The sequence below is a fragment of the Synchiropus splendidus genome, chromosome 5, assembly GCF_027744825.2.
Source record: "Synchiropus splendidus isolate RoL2022-P1 chromosome 5, RoL_Sspl_1.0, whole genome shotgun sequence".
In the NCBI taxonomy this organism is placed as follows: domain Eukaryota; kingdom Metazoa; phylum Chordata; class Actinopteri; order Syngnathiformes; family Callionymidae; genus Synchiropus; species Synchiropus splendidus.
The window spans coordinates 23,759,282-23,777,554 of record NC_071338.1 but is presented as its reverse complement, the minus strand read 5'-3'; the positions used below and the strand labels follow the sequence as shown (position 1 = coordinate 23,777,554).

Below are 18,273 nucleotides of genomic sequence, written 5' to 3'. Positions count from 1 at the left end.
TCTGAAAAAGCTGCAGAATTGAAAAAAAAAAAAATGTACTGCAGACCCCGATTGTGCAAACCTTCTAAGACTATAGTGATATTGAAAAAAAAACTTTTTTGTCTATATACATGCTCAAATACGTTGTTGCAAAACAAACTAAAACTAGCAATCAGAGTACCTTATTACAATTGTAAATATAATAATATATCATTCATTTGATTTGGTATTTACTGTGTACGCCAATGTCACCCTTATTTATTTTATTTGAAACAAACACAGTATTACTTATTGTCATTTGTATTTGTGCAAATACTCCGCCATCCCTCAAGGCATGAAGGATTTTGTTTTTTCTTTAAATTAAGACAATTTAACAGTAAAAATCTAATAAATAATAATCATAATATTTCCTTCTAATGTTTACTTAATATGTGTTCTATTCATATTGGCACATATCTTCGACTTTTCCTGAGTTTAGTGACAAGGTCACAGTTCCATTGAGCACACGGATTAAAGACATTGAACAACAACAAAAAAAAAAACGTCTTTCACAAGTTGGTGTAGCTGAATATATTTATTGCATTTCCAAAATGTATAGTTGCATACATTATAAATTCTATTATTAATTAGCAATCACAGCATACTGATTTTAATGACAATGAAATACAATAAATAAATAAAACAAAAAAGGTTGAGCAAACATTTATGAACAAATTCCAAATTAATGATCGCACGTTACATGTTTTGTTGTCATACAATAAATATAGAGCTCTTATAGAACAAGCACAGCAGTTCCTAAATTCATCTATGGTGTCAATTGTGTGGATTATTTCTTTAAAGATCTTTTTTTTTTTTTGGATACTGAATTTGAACATCAAAATTTCCTGCACAAATCCATAAAACACATTTTGTATTAAATATAGCCATGAATTAAAAAAAAAAAAACTCCCTTCTTTAGAAAAACGTAATAAAATAACACTGATCTGGAATTTCATCACATGTAGAAACTAAGAAGCATCTAAAAATCTAACTTCAGTATAAGGCAGCTCGCTAGTGCACATCTTCATTTTTGAATTGCGTAACACAGTCAAAACACATCAACATGGTTGGTCATATCGCTTTCAAGTGTTTACCAATAAAACACGAATGATAACTAAAACAAAACAAAAAAATCTAAAAGTGAAACAAACATGAAATGTAAGCTACATCATCAAAACACTGGGATGATTGTACAGCCAAGAGAGTGAACAGCACTGCTCAGACAGACAGGAAACATAAATACTGAATGTAAACACTTCATACGAACGATAAACAAAAACTTCAAAATCCGGGACAAAAATAATTTGAGCTTTGGCAACATTGGGTAAATGAAAAGTAACATTGACTTATTCATGTTTTAGCTCTGAGGTTAGTTAGACATGCGGAGCAGAAAATCCAGGCACGCAGTCTTCCACCTTCTGATACAATGGAGATCCATAGTCGTCATTCCTTCATCAAATATGTCGGAGCAATTCTCCCATATCAGTAATGACGGGTGGATGAGGTTTCATGAAACAGTGTCCTGATCTTCAGAGTTCACCAGGTGGCACTGTCTGCTGTAAAATGTTTGGAAAAAATGTTTTGTCATGAAGAGCGCCATCTAGTGGCCTCTGAAAATTAGGACACGGTGTCACCAACCCTGCACTACTGATTCATGATACCTCATCTACACACCACTGCACATCAGCATATATCATATTTATTATAGATGTTAGTATGACATGCTTGCTCTGATATTACTTTGTAATAAATAAGTGTGACTCCACAGGTCAGAAGAAGCAGCAAGCATCCTCACAGGCCCCAGTGCTACTCAATAGTAGCTACTGTGGTGTTTATATGGTATATTACATGGATGAAATGATAATTTTGTTATTTGCCGTCTTTTTTTTTCATTTTTTGTGTCACTTCACAGTCCAAATTTTCACATCCCTGGATGATCATTTACATTATCGTGCAGGGAGTTAGTTACATGTGTATGGAAACTCACCATCTTGATTCTGATCTGAAATTGCAAATTTCAGGTCGATTGTTTCTCAGTATAGTGAAATTTCGTATGATTATTGTGTTGCGTAATGATGAGGAAATCGGATTGGACCCTCTGGGTTTACACTGTAGCCACTAACACTGCTGTGACTGAACATATTTGGTCCCAGACAGTGAACCTGTGTGATGAGTTCAGTTCTATGATTGGCTTCATCTTCCTTTGATCCTTGAAATACAATTTAAAAGTGCTGCATTAAACCAATAGAGAATGTATTTCAGCACATGGAAAGTTCTGTGGACGGCCTGAGAAAGCCTGAGCACCAGAGTTGCCTCTTAAGACACAGTTGCTGATAGCGTGTGAGGTCAAAGGTCAGCCTGTATGAAGCCAGGGCACTAGGACTTTTTGGACGGCGACTTTGCTGCTGGCGATTTCGCTGAAAATTTGGACGGACTGCTCTGACAAAGGCTGATTTTAATGTGGACGAAGAGAGAGGACGGCGACAGACTGGACCCGTCCAGTTTGAGCAGGCGAACATGCCGATAACCTGCAGGGGGAGACAGAGTTGAGGGGCTGTGTTCCACCGAAGGTCGAAGTGCTTGGCTCACCTGTGCGCAGGCTGGAGAAAGGCAGCGTGTATTGTCCTAGGAAGTCGTTACTGGATGTGTAGTCATGGTCCTCCACCACAAAGCGGACCAAAGCCAGCTCAGGCGCATGGACTGTGAAGTTAAAGCTGCTGTCCCATCGAGGGTTGAAGCCTGGGAGGGCAACAACAGTGACGTCTTCAAACATTGATACACATTTACAGCTCATTCACTTGTGAATCAAATTTTTAAGGATACTTAAATAACTTGTCATAGTTTTGCCCCGTACAGCCCATGTGATCAGAACAACAAAAGAAAGTATACAAATTCTAAATAGAAACTCAATAGCTTCCTTTTATGTTTTAATTCCCTTTTAAATTTGACACGTTTGATGGATGGTACTGATTGTTTCAGCATTCTGTTCGTCAAAAATAAATTATGATCATTTACAAAAAAGTTTTCAGTTTAGTAAAATAGTTCCAGTCATCCAGCATCTTCCAACATTTGTGATTTATGATGATAATCTTAAATAAAGTGTACAGTATGTTTAAATCAAAGCCTATATAAACCATATTTTTTCCACATAGTACTGTATAATGGCCTGATTTTACTCTCCTCTTCTATTATGCTGAAATTTAAGTTGAATATAATATGCGTTTTCTTCTGTCCTTCAGTTTTGTTTTTTAGCATGAGAGCCCTTCACACTAGTTTGAGAATATAATGTGGATGAAATTGGCTGTGATAGGGTTTACAGGTGAGTGCATAATGACATCAAGCGCCCCCCGGTGGATCATTTGAGTATGGCGCGCCACAAACTGTACATATACACAAACCATCAGTACACATAAAAAGGAAAAGCCACATTGCATATTTAAACAATACTCAATAACAATAAACCATAAATGTTTGACAATGAAAAATGTGAGTGAAAAAAGTCCCAAACTTTCAAGCAACATAAGAAAAATGAATATTATAAATAAATCAGAATCAAATTACAAACAAATATCATGACAAAATTAAAATAAATAAATAATAATGACGACCGGAAAAATACACTCTGAGTCCAGTCAAAAGTTACACTAAGCAGTTAACTTTGACTTGACGCACTGTATCTAATATCTGTCTTAATTCTTGTGAAGTGTCAGGTGACAGATAACTAAATAACATTTACTTAATGATTAACATATGATTATCAGAATTATTTACTGGTTTAATGGTTTAATAAAAACAGACATAAAGCCAAAGGTTTTCCCACGGATCTACTCTGAATTCTTTTAAGGCAAACATAACATTGTTGGTGCCACTACTGTAGCTTGAGTAGCATCGCAGCACAGTGGTCAGTACCTACAAACTCACTCAGATGAAGCAAAGAGTCTCATCTAAGTATCTTCCCTTCGTGCGGCTGTCAAGACGAGGGTTCCGATAAAAAGCTAGCAGGATTACCATTGTTGTCGACATGATTTGTTTTCTTCTTGTTGTTGTCGATGGGAACGCCGTGGACTTCCACCCACACCTGAGGGTCCACGATGGAGCTGGGTTTGTCCCACGCTGGTTTAGGCAGCTGCTGAGCCGAGATGACCTGGGAGCACAGACACAGCTGTGTGAGACAATATTGGAGGCCTGTAAGATGTCACCTGAGATCAAAAACAGGTTGGGATGCAGCATGTATTTGGATTAAAAAAAGTTTGTGACTCAATGACTCAAGCTATTCTGAGACGGGGAATCAGGGACCTTAATAAACCATGTTTGTTTGTTTTTTGTGTTTGCTGACATGACAATTTCACACATAGGATGCACACACAGCGATCATCTCACCCGCACTGTTAGCAGCACTGGATTGTGAGCCGGACCTCCACCAACATTCTCGGGGTTGAAGGTGGTGTCAGGCTGCAGCATGAAGGCGGGTTTGAGCACGTAGCCACACTGGCCATTCTGGAGGAACCTGCCTTGGTTCAGGTCCATTGGCTCCCCAGGAGTTTGGAAGTTGAGAGCAACTGAGAAGAAAAGGAGACAGGGGATGTGAACAACTGTCACATTAGCTTTCCTACTTCTCCAACTCCTACTTCTTTCTACTTCCAAGTACAGCTAGCAAGTACGGATTCACTGAAGCCTTGGTGGACAGAGCAAATGGGATGACAGGGAAAAAAATCTCCCCAGAACATGATCTACCTATGACATAAATTTATTTGTTGTTATGACGTTGTTATTTCTGAGTTGAAAAGTAGCACATGATCCAGTCCAGACAGAGGTGGGCAATACCATGATATGATATAATATCATGAACACTTAGAACGTGTTGACATTCTACCAACACGAGGCGATGACATGGATTTGGTCACCTTCCTTTTATACACTATCGATCTATGGCGACGACGCGCAGATTCATCCATCAGTCGCAGCAACACTCCTCTTCCCCCACACTCACAGCAAAGAAGCCGGTCAAACACCCAACTTTTTTTTTGTTTTTAAACCTGATGGGTCTCTAACTTGAACACACAACTTCACGAAAGAAAGATGGAGGGAGTGATACTCGTCGGACCCGAGACGCCAAAGACACCTAAGGGCTGACATGACATCTCACTTCAAAACTTTATTGACGCTCATAGAAAATCTAAATTTGAGGCTTAGAAGTTGATGAAAAACTAAATGCAGAACGAAATAAACCAAAGAATCACTGCTGTTATGAGGGTGAGAATGTTTGTCTGAAAATTCCCCAAACTAAAACAAAATCATGCAAAAGAGATCGGGATAAAATCGAAACAGTTATTCAAAAATGACTACATAAATAAATCCTTATACATTTTGCCATATAGCCCATCCATTTCTGGAGACATTGTTAAACAAATTTGCCTCGACTTTGGAAGAGTTTGTCCGCTTAAATGCAACATTTTTACACATGGCTTTCATGTGACATAATCTACTTATCAGATTTGCTGATGGGAATTTTATATTCTGCTATTTTACTGCACTTTATACTCCTTTGTTGTAATCTGCCCTGTTTTATCTGTGTTTTTTGCTGTACACACAGCTGCATGTCATGTTTGCTTGTTGAGTTTAATGCTGTTTTTATATAACTTTATTCTGCCTAAAAGGTGCTACATAAATTAAGATTTATTATCATGATAAATAAAGACAAAATCACCGAGATTTTGATGTTTTCTATTTGTTTGCCAAGCCAATAACACAAGTTATTTAACTCCACTTATGGAATATGACTCATCATTACAATGTCAAATTCTCTTCAATTCAATTTAAAAATATATAGAGCTACATTCAGGAAAATATATATACTGCTTTTTTTTTAAAGCCTCACCGATCTGACAGCCTGCGTTCCACATCTCCTGAGGGTTGTAGTTGGAGGACTGCAGCCTCTGGCCTGAGGGGTAGATCCTGCTGAGCTGGTGGCAGTTGTGGCGCACAAACTGCGTCCCTGCGAAGGAAAGTCGGTCTATTGTGCAAAAGGTGTGACGACATTTTTGCGTCCCGAAATGCACGTCCCCTACCTGAGTCCTTGGCGAGGCGCAGAGCTTCGCTCTCTGAGAAGGACGACATGTCGGTGGCGGGGCTTCTGGAGGCCTGTTCGAAGGTTTTAAAGTGCACGCTACGGGTGTAGACCACCAGGTCCGACAGCTCGGGACTCAGCTTGGACACAGTGGGCTGAGGAGAGTTGATGACACCAACAAAGATATTTAGGTTTCATGGCAGAGAAGCTTTTCAACAGGTTTTGTGTGGGCTTAGAAACACAGATGTAGAAGCCATGAATACTAAGGGACAAGGGTGCCAAAAAAACAAAACTTGAAATCTCGTATAGTATACCATTATATCAAGAAAAAAACTACCTGTTTATTTTTAATTCATCTTTAGCCAACTATTTTGTAACCAACTCCCTCACTGATGAATAAAAATGTGTGTTTCAGTTTTCAAGTTCAAACCAAGGACTAACCCAAACGGCTCCGTCTGTTTTTGTCGGGTACCAACCTTCTTCTCATCCTTCTTCTTACTGGATCTGCTGTCGGTCCGGCTGACCTCCTCATCCGAGCTCAGGTCCGAAGAGCTGGAAGAGACGTCTTCCCCTGCAGCCTCCTTCTTGGCCTTCACCAGGATTTTCCCCTTCAAATCCTGGAAAACAAAATGAGATGCAACTACACTTTTATGTGAGTCCTGTTTGTGTTGAAAAAACTCTTTATTCATGTAGAATTGAGAAGAAAAAATTAAATGTATTACAGAAGTAACTGCATGAAAAGAGAAAATTATAATTTGTACACACAAAGACAAATACATTAAATAATAATAATAAATTCTGTACTCATAAACAAATGAAATATTTCTGGTGGTTAACTGGTTACATTTTCTTTTCTCTTTTTTTTTTCTTTTTATGAAATGTCCCTCTAAAACCTCCAAGACTTGTCGGAATAGCACTAGAAATCTCTCAGTAACTGTGCAGCAGCAGTAGGGTTTTCATACCTCAGGTGAGGGCAGCTGTTGGGGATCCCGACCGCTGATGGCCTTCGTGAGCAGCTTCTCCCCCAGAATGGACCTGAGGTGTCGGGCCATGACCGACTGCTGCTCCACTGAGCAATGGTTCTCCAGAGAGAGGATGAGCGGGTAAGGAGACGCCTGGGAGACACTGCATTCAGTCTTCATGCTTCATGAGACAAAACTTTATTAACGCTCTCAAACCAACCTTAAACGCATACTCCTTGATGATCTGAATGACTTCAACAAAGGGCACTTTAGAGGTCAGCGTGTGGCCGTGATATATGACCGGCTCTCCCTTGTCTCCGTCCCAGCAGTCCAGCTCCACACAGCGGCAGCCGTGACTCAGAGCTCTATGAGAAAAAAACATTTTGTCAAACAAAGCAACACATGCAGGGTCAAAGACCTCGACTACTTAACGCTTATGTCTGCGTAGGATCAAGGCAGGTGGGAAAAAGTTGTGTATATTGTAAATTGTAGTATATTTTTGTATATATATATATATATATATATATGTGGAAAATAACAATAATAAGAAGAAGAAGATAAAGAAGAAGAAGAATTTATCATAAAAATATGTTTATTTTATTTGTTTAAAATTAATAAAAGTGGTTGGTTTCACATCTATCTGAATTCAGGAATTCCATTATAAACAAAAATGTAATCATATTTACACAACCACACATTATAAAGGTTGAGAGAAACCCTTTTTCTCTTTGTGAATGAATAATTGTAGCTGTAACATTAATAATACTTGAAAACAAATCGGGCCAGCTTTGATAAATCTTGTAGGCCCTTAAACTTTGGATGGTTGGTTTGAATGAGATCTTTATGTTTTGATATGTAAAGGTGTAATGCACACATGGCTTCTTTTAGCTGGGCTTTTGTGTGTTCTTTCATCTCAAAATATAACAAATATAACACAAATATTGACATAATATTTAGGTTTCACCCAACAAACCTGTGGCACAGATCAATTACACACTTAAGTAACTAAAAAGGCAAATAAATAAACAAGCAGGAAAAAAACATATGTTATTTATATAAATATGTCTCAACAAATGTCACATGAAAAAGACTGATGCTGTAGTGATGCAGTAATCCTGACCGGATGTAGGGCTCGGTGCTGCTGTCTCCAGTCAGCTGGTCCTTGGTGAGGTAGGTGTTGTGGGACGAGGAGATGAAGTAGTGGGCCAGCGGGTGAGTCATGTTCTGATAGACCCGAGCGTGATCCGGCGTGAGCACACAGTTCTCCTTCGACAGCATGTACATGGTGAAGCCATTGGGAGTCATGAACTGGTTCTTTTGGGCTGCAGAGAGAAGAGACGGGAAGATTGGTGACTCGTATTCAGACGAACGATTACTTGCTTCGCTGTTGCCTAACAACGCACCCCATGGGTTGAGCTCGTACGTCAGGATGAGGCTCTGAGCGTGAGTGACCGAGGCGTCCTCGTCCTGGTCCTTTAAGAACTCCCTCAGGTCGATAGTGGACAGCACGCAGCCATTGGCAGAGTAGCGAATGAACACGGCGTCCAGCTCCGGTCTCCGGAGAAGCTCCCTGCAGAAGACTTCGATCTCTCCGTGATCCAGACGTCCATCCGCGGAGTGATCGCATTTCTGAAGAACATGGGAGTTGGGAAATAAGAAACAACAAAACCCATAAAAATCACGATTTTTTTCATGAGAAATGGGAAAATCAAAAAGAAAGCGTGACCTGAACCCGGGGCAGTGGGTTCCTATGTTCACACTCAGAGAAGAAAGCATGAATCAGTTTGTACCTGGAAAAGACTGCGGGCGTACTGGTCACTCAAGTCGATGTTGATCATTTTCAGCAAAGATTGGACCTCATCATAGCTCATCTTATCGTCATGGTTCTGGTCGGCCCGGCTCAGGTAGGCATGAATCCAGGTGGCACGCTGTTAAGGAAGCAAAAAAACTCACGGAAGAAGAAAAAAAATGTAGCAAGACAAGCTACAAGGATATTGGTCCAGTTTCTCCTTCTGGGTCATGTTCTCCACCCTCTCCTGCAGAGTCCGAATACCCCTGGTCCAGTGCTGAGCCTCCTCCTGGGTCTGGCAGAGAAGGTCCAGACTCTTACGAGGGCCTTTGAAGACGACGGTCAGACAGCGCCCCTCCGGGACGGAGCCTGAAATCTGCTTCAGCGTCTCCGACTGACAGCCCTCCCGGATACACTCCACCTCCATGATAGAGACTGACAGAGAGTGAGAGGATGACGAATGATTGACAAGGCTAACTGGGTATTGGTCAAGTGAGGGTTTAACCTGAGTCCATAAACATGGCAGACAGAAGGTTTTCCACTGTTACTGTGCCACTTGTTTGCAATTGGATGCTGTATTTTTGCCTAATTCTTTTTAAAAACATCCAACAATCCAAGCAAGTTTAACTTAAAAAGCCACTCAGAGGGTGCAAACCTCCGCCAAACAGCTTCCAAAACAATCCCTTGAACACTTCAGAGTCCAGTGTCTTGGCTATATCATGGTGTTTGTTGCACGTCTCCTCCTTTGACTAAATTTCTATGCATCCCCTATTTTTATTATTCTGGATAACAGTATTTAGAATTATTCCAGATCACTTTTTGATCGGAAACTTGTCCTGTATTTTATTATTTTATTATTTTTGTGGGAAAATTGAGAAGTGGGTCACGTAACAAATGTCCATCCAACTACTTCCTGCTTCATCTTAGCAGGTTTTTCAAGCAGGTTTCAAGCTGATAATACAGGAGAATACAATTTTTACAGATTTTTACTCCGAGTTTTAGACTCTACTTTCCAGTCATGAGCTGATCAATGATGCCGCTTATTTCAAGACAAGAGGTCACTAAACTATAATTAGTAATAAACGAATAAACTAATATTAGTAATAATGTCAATAATACAATGACTAATAATAATAATAATGTGATTGTAGTTGAATAAAATGTTGCTGCTGACGGTGTTGGACTTGATCAGCATTGTTATGTTCAGAAACTCTGCTGATATATTTTCGACTGACCCCACAGTTGCTTCCACTCCCTGAAAAAGGGTTTAAAAAGCTCACAATCCCTGTAATCCAAGCTTAAGCGACCACATTTGGCTTATCAGTTTTCAATATACGTACATCTGCTTCCACATGTCGCCGTGGAAACCAGGTTGAATTTCAGCAGACCACTGACTCCAACATTTGTCACCGCTAAAATGTTTGTCATGACTCAAATAATGACTTAAAATGAGAAGCATCGCAGATAGAATCAATTGGATGGAAACATTAATTTGCTAAACACCAATAAACAATGTGGAACTAGTTTGGATGCTTCATCATACAACTTCCTCAGTTCTAAAATAGCGTGTGTTATGATGGCTCTCACACCGTCCTGTTTGCCATGAAAATGGTGTTAAAAACTGAAACATTTCCCTCTGGTAAAGACGGACATGGACACACACACCCGCACCACACGACATGTCTGAAGCCGACGTCTCGTCCAGCTCAAACAAGGCTTCTGATCCCAAACGCTGAACTTGTGGTTCGCTGTGTTCTGCGCTGAGCTTAAATGCTGAGCTGCGCGTGTGTAACTATAGAGCGCCAGACCACAGCGGCAGGACCGACTCCCGCCACCACATCATGGCCTATAATCGGAGTGTTTGAATTGCAACAGGAGCGGCTGCTCTCTGAGGATGGAAATAGAAGAGCTCTGTAATCAGGGCGCCGTGGGTGACTCTGCTGGAGCAGAGGTCCTCCATGGAGGTGGCACTTAAAGCTAGCAAATATAGCTGCTGAAACAGCAGTCAGAGCCCCTGCAGAACATGGGTCTAAATAAAGAGGGAGATTCACATCTGCTTCATGACCAACACTGACAGGTCCAGAGAACCAGAGTTAACAGAGTACCAAAGTAAGGGCTCAAAGGACACATTTCTTCTTGTAGAAACAGCTGCAAGTGCGTGTATATATATATGTGTGACTTTTCAGCATTCATTTTGATTATTTTATAACAAAACTGATGCAAATACCACAGATTAAATGATCATAAATGATAATGATAAAATGATAAAACCATGACTTAATTTTATTTTTTTATTTTTCGCTATTTTTATTTTTATTTTTTTGCTTTTTATTGTCCCATGGCCAGTTTGTTTAGTCTCAGTCAATATTCTTAAGAGTTCCTGAAATATTACCTCTACACTTAGGAGACGAAAGTTTCTTTGTTGCAAATTTCAGAATGATTTATTACAAATAAAATCTATGGATATTAAGTTATATAGAAAAAAATATAATTTTTTTTTTTTCTGTTTCTCTTAATGTGCTTCGCCTTTGCAACACAGCTGGAACCTGTCTGCAATCGAGCAATGCATCCAGTTGAACCACTGAATACCAGACCGTTGCTGACAGTGCTTCCATCCCGGCTCTCGATCCCGGTCTCCTTCTTGCTCGTGATTTATCTTGGACTGTATTTACATTTTTGTAATTTTTTTCCTCTGTGCCTCAGTGTTTCTGTGATATTCTTCTCTCAGTTCTGCTCTGTTACTACTCCACTCTTGCCTGTGGATTGACACCTCACACTGGCACTTGGTTTCCTCCCTGCTCAGAACCCTGACAAAAAAAAAAAATCTGGCTTCATTCTGCCACTGCTTTCAAGAGTTCAGAAGCAATGACCCAAGTGTCCCTCAGAGAACCTGGTACCCCACCTCCTGATGCACTCAACACTCACAGGATTGCTGCTCCTTGGCCCGGCTGGAAGTCTTGTGTGACTGACACCAGACGGTGACGCCGTCCTGCAGCAGCTTCAGCGTTCGACGCTTCTGCCAGCGCGGTGAGCGAACCTTCAGAGGAGGCACAGTCAGTCAGGGAACACATCGACTCCCTTCAAAATTGAGGCGCCTCTGCTGATGCAGACCTTCACCATGCTGGAGCCCTGAAGCATCCTCTTCACGTCATCATCATCGTGGACTCCTGAGGACACAAAACGCTTATGTTGAGCCAAAACATATGGCGAGGGAGGCATTAACTGTATTGTCTTTTAACAGGTAGTTTTCAGTCATTGTTTTTGAAGCTCAGTCTGCTTATAGCTCTGGATCGGCACACAAGGCCAGCAGGTCTAGACGGGGCTGATGTGGACTTTGGATCCAAAGGCCAAAGTACAAGGCAAGTATCTGCTTCACAGCTCAGGAATATTGGACTGTGGCTCCATTTGGATACACATTAGAGCGGATAGAAAAGTCTCCTGGTTACCAAAAAACTAATCCTCATCCTCACTTTTTTTAATGGAATACCTCACAGCTCGAGCCTTCATTGTTTGAATGAACACGGTTGCGTTTAATCCTGCATCATGGGACATCTGCTGACCTACATGGAGATGATGGAAGTGAGAGCTATTCTCTCGACGTTTATTTGTTAAACACAGCTGAGGTCCGATCTCCAGGTCAACATTAGTATTTTACAACCCTAACTGCGACACTGGTTCCTCTAGTTAGTCATCCCTCGGGTGTATGTTTACCATGTTTACCCTTCCTTCCGGGGAGAATTTTGGCGTCGATGGCTCACCTCTGCAGAAAGGTACACATCAATATGGCTGCACCAGAGGAGATCAACAGAACTAATTCTGTAAAACTAGTGTTGTGAACTTTGTACAAAAAAAGACAAAAATATCAAAAAAATATATATATATATATAAAATCAATACATAATATTAGAAAAATAATATAATGATAATAATTATATATATATACATATATATATATATATTTTTTTTTGCTAGAATATTTCATGAAGAGTATCTAATAAGAAAAAAAAGACTATACATATGTATAAAGAATATTTAGTCACACTTGGGGACATTTATTTCCATAAATAGACTACATATTTGTACATGTATTTGCAGCTTATTAGATTATAGTTAATCATTATGAAGAACAAGTATCTTGTTATGCCTGACTACATTTTATCCAGGATTGGTCGCACTAAATATGATGATTTGATTGAAAAATAAGTACAAAAGAAAGAAAAATATGTATTCATCAGGGACTAGAGTTATCAAGACCATGAGTAAAAATATTAATGCAAAAAGATAGTTGAAAAAAGAGAAAGATAAAGTATTTGGAGTGCAATTAAATGCTGTTATGTACACTAACTCTTGTAAAAATAACATTTGAAATAAAAGGAAAAGAGGAAATGAAAATTAAAATCATCGACCCCATGACTTTTACATTTTTCAGAACTGACCAAAACTGACTTCCAACCAAAACAAGCTTTTGTCAAGCTCTTCTGTTTCATCTCCCGAGTGTCCAGTCAACAGTTGGCTGTCACAATGTCTGGAATGTCAGTGGATGGAAATAGAAACCTGCACCTTCCTTATCAAACATCAGCCTAACAACAACCCAGTGGGCAGCAACACGCAGCCATGAGTAACCGGCAGTGAATCTGAGCAAAAACAAGATTGAGTTTGGACTTCACCTGAGCGAGAGGCGCTGCGTCAGCAGCTGGAACAGAGTGCTCACTGTGGTCTGGAAGGAAACGCTGGTGGCGTGATCTGAGGTGTCGTGGTGGGAGGAACCACGTAGGCAGCAGTGGAAAGGTTGTTCCGGTCAATACATAGAAGATTTGGACCTGAAAGTTGTTTTGGGGTTCGGGACACTTTACTTCACAACCACACTTCACTAGTGCAGCAAGGTAGTTGAGCAATTCAAGATTGTTGTTGCTCCACAACGTGGCGTTGAACTCAACCAGAGAGTAAGATTTCACACAGACTGAGGGTCCAGGGAAAATATAAAACAGAAAGTCTCAACTGAGAGGCCAATTTTAGCGACTCCACCTTGCAGGACCAGCACACACCCACTTAGCAACTCCATCAAAATTCCTTCTGTCTACACCAATTTCTCAGCTTTTGGGAGCTTCCACGTTTGTTTCTAAGATTTATAATCTCCATCGCCAGTCGCTGGGCAAAGCTTGAGTCAACATTTTTGTTTCACAAATTGGAGCCAACGATACATATCTGAGGGCCGGTCCACACGGAAACCATGTTTCAGCACTGGTTCTGTGTCGAATTGGGTTGTCCAACATTTAAAGTCACGGCACCCGGTACTTCATGAAACCGGTCCAGAGAGGATACATACTAAAGTGTAAAATATAGCTCCAGTTTCCTGAAAATTCTGACGTCACTACACCGTCTAAGAAAGAACTCAAAAGCTTTTTCACAATAGCTGACAACAACACAGTTGAAAAGTACACATTGAGAGAACGTGAAGCCAGTTGAGAGCATAATATTTCCAATAATAAATGAATAAACTCCAACCACAATCAAGCTACACACACTCATTCCCTTGCCAGTGTTGATGGATCGTGAAGCAGGAGACCACAGAGCCAAAAACATCAGAAAGCATCTCATCTTTCTCTCGAGTTGGAGTGAAGCGTGGCTTGTAATAACAGCTCAACTTTGAGCTGTTATGTCTTTTTTCTTCAGTCCACACAGATGTCTCTGTTTCCACGTTTGAGTTGTGATGTGAACTGGTGATGGGTTGATGAGGTTTCATGAAACAGTGTCCTGACTTTCAGAGGCCACCAGATGGCACTGTCGGCTGAACTTATTCAGTGAAACCTCACATCATCTCTAAACCAAGAGCGCCATCTAGTGGCCTCTGAAAATCATGTCACTGTTTCAGCAACCCAGCAATACTGTCTCATGACACCTCATCTACCCATCACCATGCACTGCTATTCTATGCTTCGCATTCTCAAGCTTCTTATGCACCACGCTGTCTTCTTCGACTTCTTTGAGGGCATGTGTACTACATCGCTCTCAGTGGATTCGTGTCGGTGCTTGAAACACTTGAGCCAGGAATATAACCAGAGGCTCTTGCAGATAGGGGTGAAATGACTTGGAAGGCTGTGGATGGCCCCTCCACCAGGAGGCTTCAGGACTGTGTGATGTTTCTAAGTCGACTCTATTTTTTACATCAAAAGACCAGGGGGAAAGCGAAAAGTGACGGCAGAACGCCGGCCACGCTCATGCCCTGAGAAGCCTCCTGTAATCATGGTTATTGGAGACCATGATGGGAGGTCTAATGGAATCAGCTAAGTGATGGGAGGGGTCCGTGATTAGAGGCCTGTGAGTACAGAGCAGGGAGGTCACCACAGAGGGAGGGATATTTTTGAACCGTTTCAAATTCAAAGCCGAAATATGCCTAGAACTTTTTGACATTTGCAATAGCCAGTTTGCCTTAACTGGTAACTATTGTCTCTTCATCAGGTGGAGTTACAGGGAAGCCAGGAGACATTTGCAAGTGCGACTGTTATTACGTGTGGATGGGAGCACCCTGTTCTTACAATGACGTGTGAAGAAGTGTAACGTTAGCAGCTGTTCTGTGTTTACTTTTTCTCCCAACAGCGGAGGGAGGAGCAGTCAGTCCAACTTGTGGACGCTCTGTTCGAGGTAATAAGGAGGAATGCTGCTCAACCAAGGACCCAACGGAGCTGTCCGGAATAGAAAATGCTAGAGACCAGGTGATCTTTCAGTTCCTGAAAAACACTATTAAACCAGAGCATTTGCAGCCCAGAAAAGATGAACTAACACATCTGCTGGGGATAATTTAGAAGTACGAGCTGACATGGCTAAACAGAAAAGCCCCCTTTTCTTTAAAAAATTCACATTAATAATTCACATTTGGAATTTGCTCTTTTCCACACATCAAGTGTGAAACTAGGTCCTATTTTAGAACTGGTCAAGTATTTATTTTGATGTATGTAAACATAGAATATATTACCTGTAAAACAATAGATAATAATAAGACATACAGTAGATATACAGTGTGTTAAAATACTTGAACGACAATTAGATTTTTCTTCTTTTCTGATTCCTTTTAAATGTCTGAAGCCCTGAGTAAGTACCCTGAGGCACACCATAGCATTTGTTTTAATTAATAACATGAACTTTAAGCAAATAAATAAATATGGCTGGTAATTTATTTTATATTTCCATTTTAGAGCAGTTTTTCAGCTGTATATATTTTTGTGAATTGAAATGATACCTGAGACACAAAACACAACAGAAAAAAAAATTCAGCATCTTAGTTTGTCATGACAGAATAACATCAGCATGACTTGTGTGTTTCAGTTTTGGAGTAAAGAATCACATAACTTTCAGATTCAAGCAAACATGCTGGTCAGATTATTTAGAAATGAAGCATTCTGCTGACTGTCATAAATTATAGCAACAATTTAAGGATGCGATGAGCCGCTTTCTGCTTCCGTGTACAGGTAAAATCTGGCATCTCTTGCTGAATGATAGACTGGACAGGGAGCCGCGGTGGAGCGTGTGTGTGAGACCTATAATCCCTCCAAGACGCGGTCACATGTGCCGTCTCAGCTGATAACGGTTCACTGAGGAAGCGCACGCTCTGTTTGGCTTCTGCTCGGTGAAATTAGCCCGACGACCGGGACACACAAGGAGCGAAACACTCACCCAGATTTCTCAGGGGATCGATGGCCTTGGACTCGGACGTCCCGGCTCCGTTCTTAAGCGGCGGCGCATGTTTCTTCCTGTTGCCGAGCATGATGCGCGGAGCTCCGGCTGCCTGCTTCCCCTCTGCTGGCTGTGGTGGAGGACTTGATCCAGGAGGAGGAGAAGACACTTCTCCCTCCTCGAGATCCTTCTTTTATCCGTCTGGTGATGTCACTAGACCCAGATTGGATTTTCTAAACGCCAAAGACGTCACAGACAGGGCACATCCGGTCCAGACCTTCAAAGTAAAACATGGTCTGCGCGGTTAAAACGGTCGTAGACATGTCACGTTAAATTCCGACCGCACGCGATTCTTTCACAAACTGTCGCACCCTTTTGAATGTACAAACCAATAGCTACCACAGTTATTGCAATAGCGGTAGTAATACGACAAGAGTAACGAATAAACAATCAGTTGTTTCTTTCTTCTTCTCCTTTCCCTTATTTATTTTGCAATTCTTTAGTTTGGACTTGATCTTAACCAGTCCCGCAACCCACTTCCACCCGCTATTGTGCTATTTTTTTCGTAGTTTTACAATAATTACAACGTAAAATATAATTATTTAATATATTATGGAAACCATTGATATGGTATATGATTATTTCTGCGATTTTGACAGCATAAACACGCAACTTATGAGAACACTGCAACAACCTAGATAAGAGGTTCATACTAGTATAACATTCACTGCAATGCCACAACGGCATGATCTTATACGAACACATCATTTAGATTCCCCCCCGCCAGATTCTTAACCAAAAGGTGCAGTGGCATAAACTCACTTCCTGTCCCACTGCCTCTTTGCTTCAGTCTGCGCAAACAATCTGTGGGTAAGGTTTTTTTGTTATGCTTCCTTCCAGTTCTCTGGTTTCCTCTAACACACCAACACAAGTCCGCATTTTTAAACACCTGTCTTGGTTACTGTCAACAACAGATCGCACGGAGGCAGACTGACAGGGAGGCGAGTGGACCCACATCTCTGCACGCGGTCCACTGAAGAGGAACTTTAACTGGATCACTGGTGGATGGCTGCTGTGATTATATGCCTACTGTAACTAGGTCATGATGCTGACATGCTCATATCAATGTGATGGACTGTCCCCAGGTGATTTAGAGACTCTTTGCAAAATTACACCACGAACGAGAAGGGATGCCGGGAAGGTGGGTGTTTTGGAATATGATGGGTGTGTGACAGTTGCTTTGATTCTGAAAACCAAAAAAATTCATAAATAAAAAGATTATGTTGCAGTGTGCCAGGACCAGGCAAACTTCCAGGGCCAATGTTCCTGGATACCTTCCCTCATGATGCATACAGGAAGAATGCGGCTAACCAACACTGAATTTCTGTTTTTGTCGAATGATTCGGCCAAGAATCAGAAGGTCATTGCTGTCTCTTGAAGGTCATCTAAACTAATCTAATATCTGGGTGATCTTCATTCACCACCCCTGGCATGATGCCAAAATAAGTTTGAAGGGCTGATCTTCAAGTGCCATGATAAGACAGTGTTAAGACCATCTAAAAGTTGTGCAGTGAAATGTCAGCAGTTCTGATCAAGCTTCCTCTTTAACAGTGATAGTTTATTTCTATTTCCAACCAGTCCAATTCCAAAGTTTTCAAACACCTTAGTACCCCATCTGCTGTGGTGTAATCATGTGTCTTGCATATGAATCATGTCTGACATTATTCAAGAAGAGACAAAGCGAATTGCGTGTCAACTCAAAGTGG

The 18,273-nt window shown here is 40.8% G+C and overlaps 1 protein-coding gene across 1 annotated transcript; it reads right to left on the bottom strand.

Annotated features, from left to right (window-relative positions):
* Positions 1–805: 805 nt before the first annotated feature.
* On the bottom strand, positions 806–16,750 carry LOC128759365 (1-phosphatidylinositol 4,5-bisphosphate phosphodiesterase delta-3-A-like). The gene is made up of 16 exons (XM_053866240.1): positions 16,508–16,750; positions 11,948–12,003; positions 11,762–11,873; positions 9,043–9,271; positions 8,838–8,967; positions 8,451–8,676; positions 8,168–8,369; positions 7,268–7,412; positions 7,048–7,200; positions 6,562–6,702; positions 6,087–6,240; positions 5,897–6,013; positions 4,399–4,577; positions 4,027–4,162; positions 2,608–2,757; positions 806–2,546 (listed from the first exon to the last, which is right to left on the bottom strand). The coding sequence occupies exons 1-16, from the start codon at positions 16,596–16,598 to the stop codon at positions 2,395–2,397; spliced, it is 2,373 nt and encodes a 790-aa protein (XP_053722215.1). The 5' UTR covers positions 16,599–16,750; the 3' UTR covers positions 806–2,394.
* Positions 16,751–18,273: the final 1,523 nt, after the last annotated feature.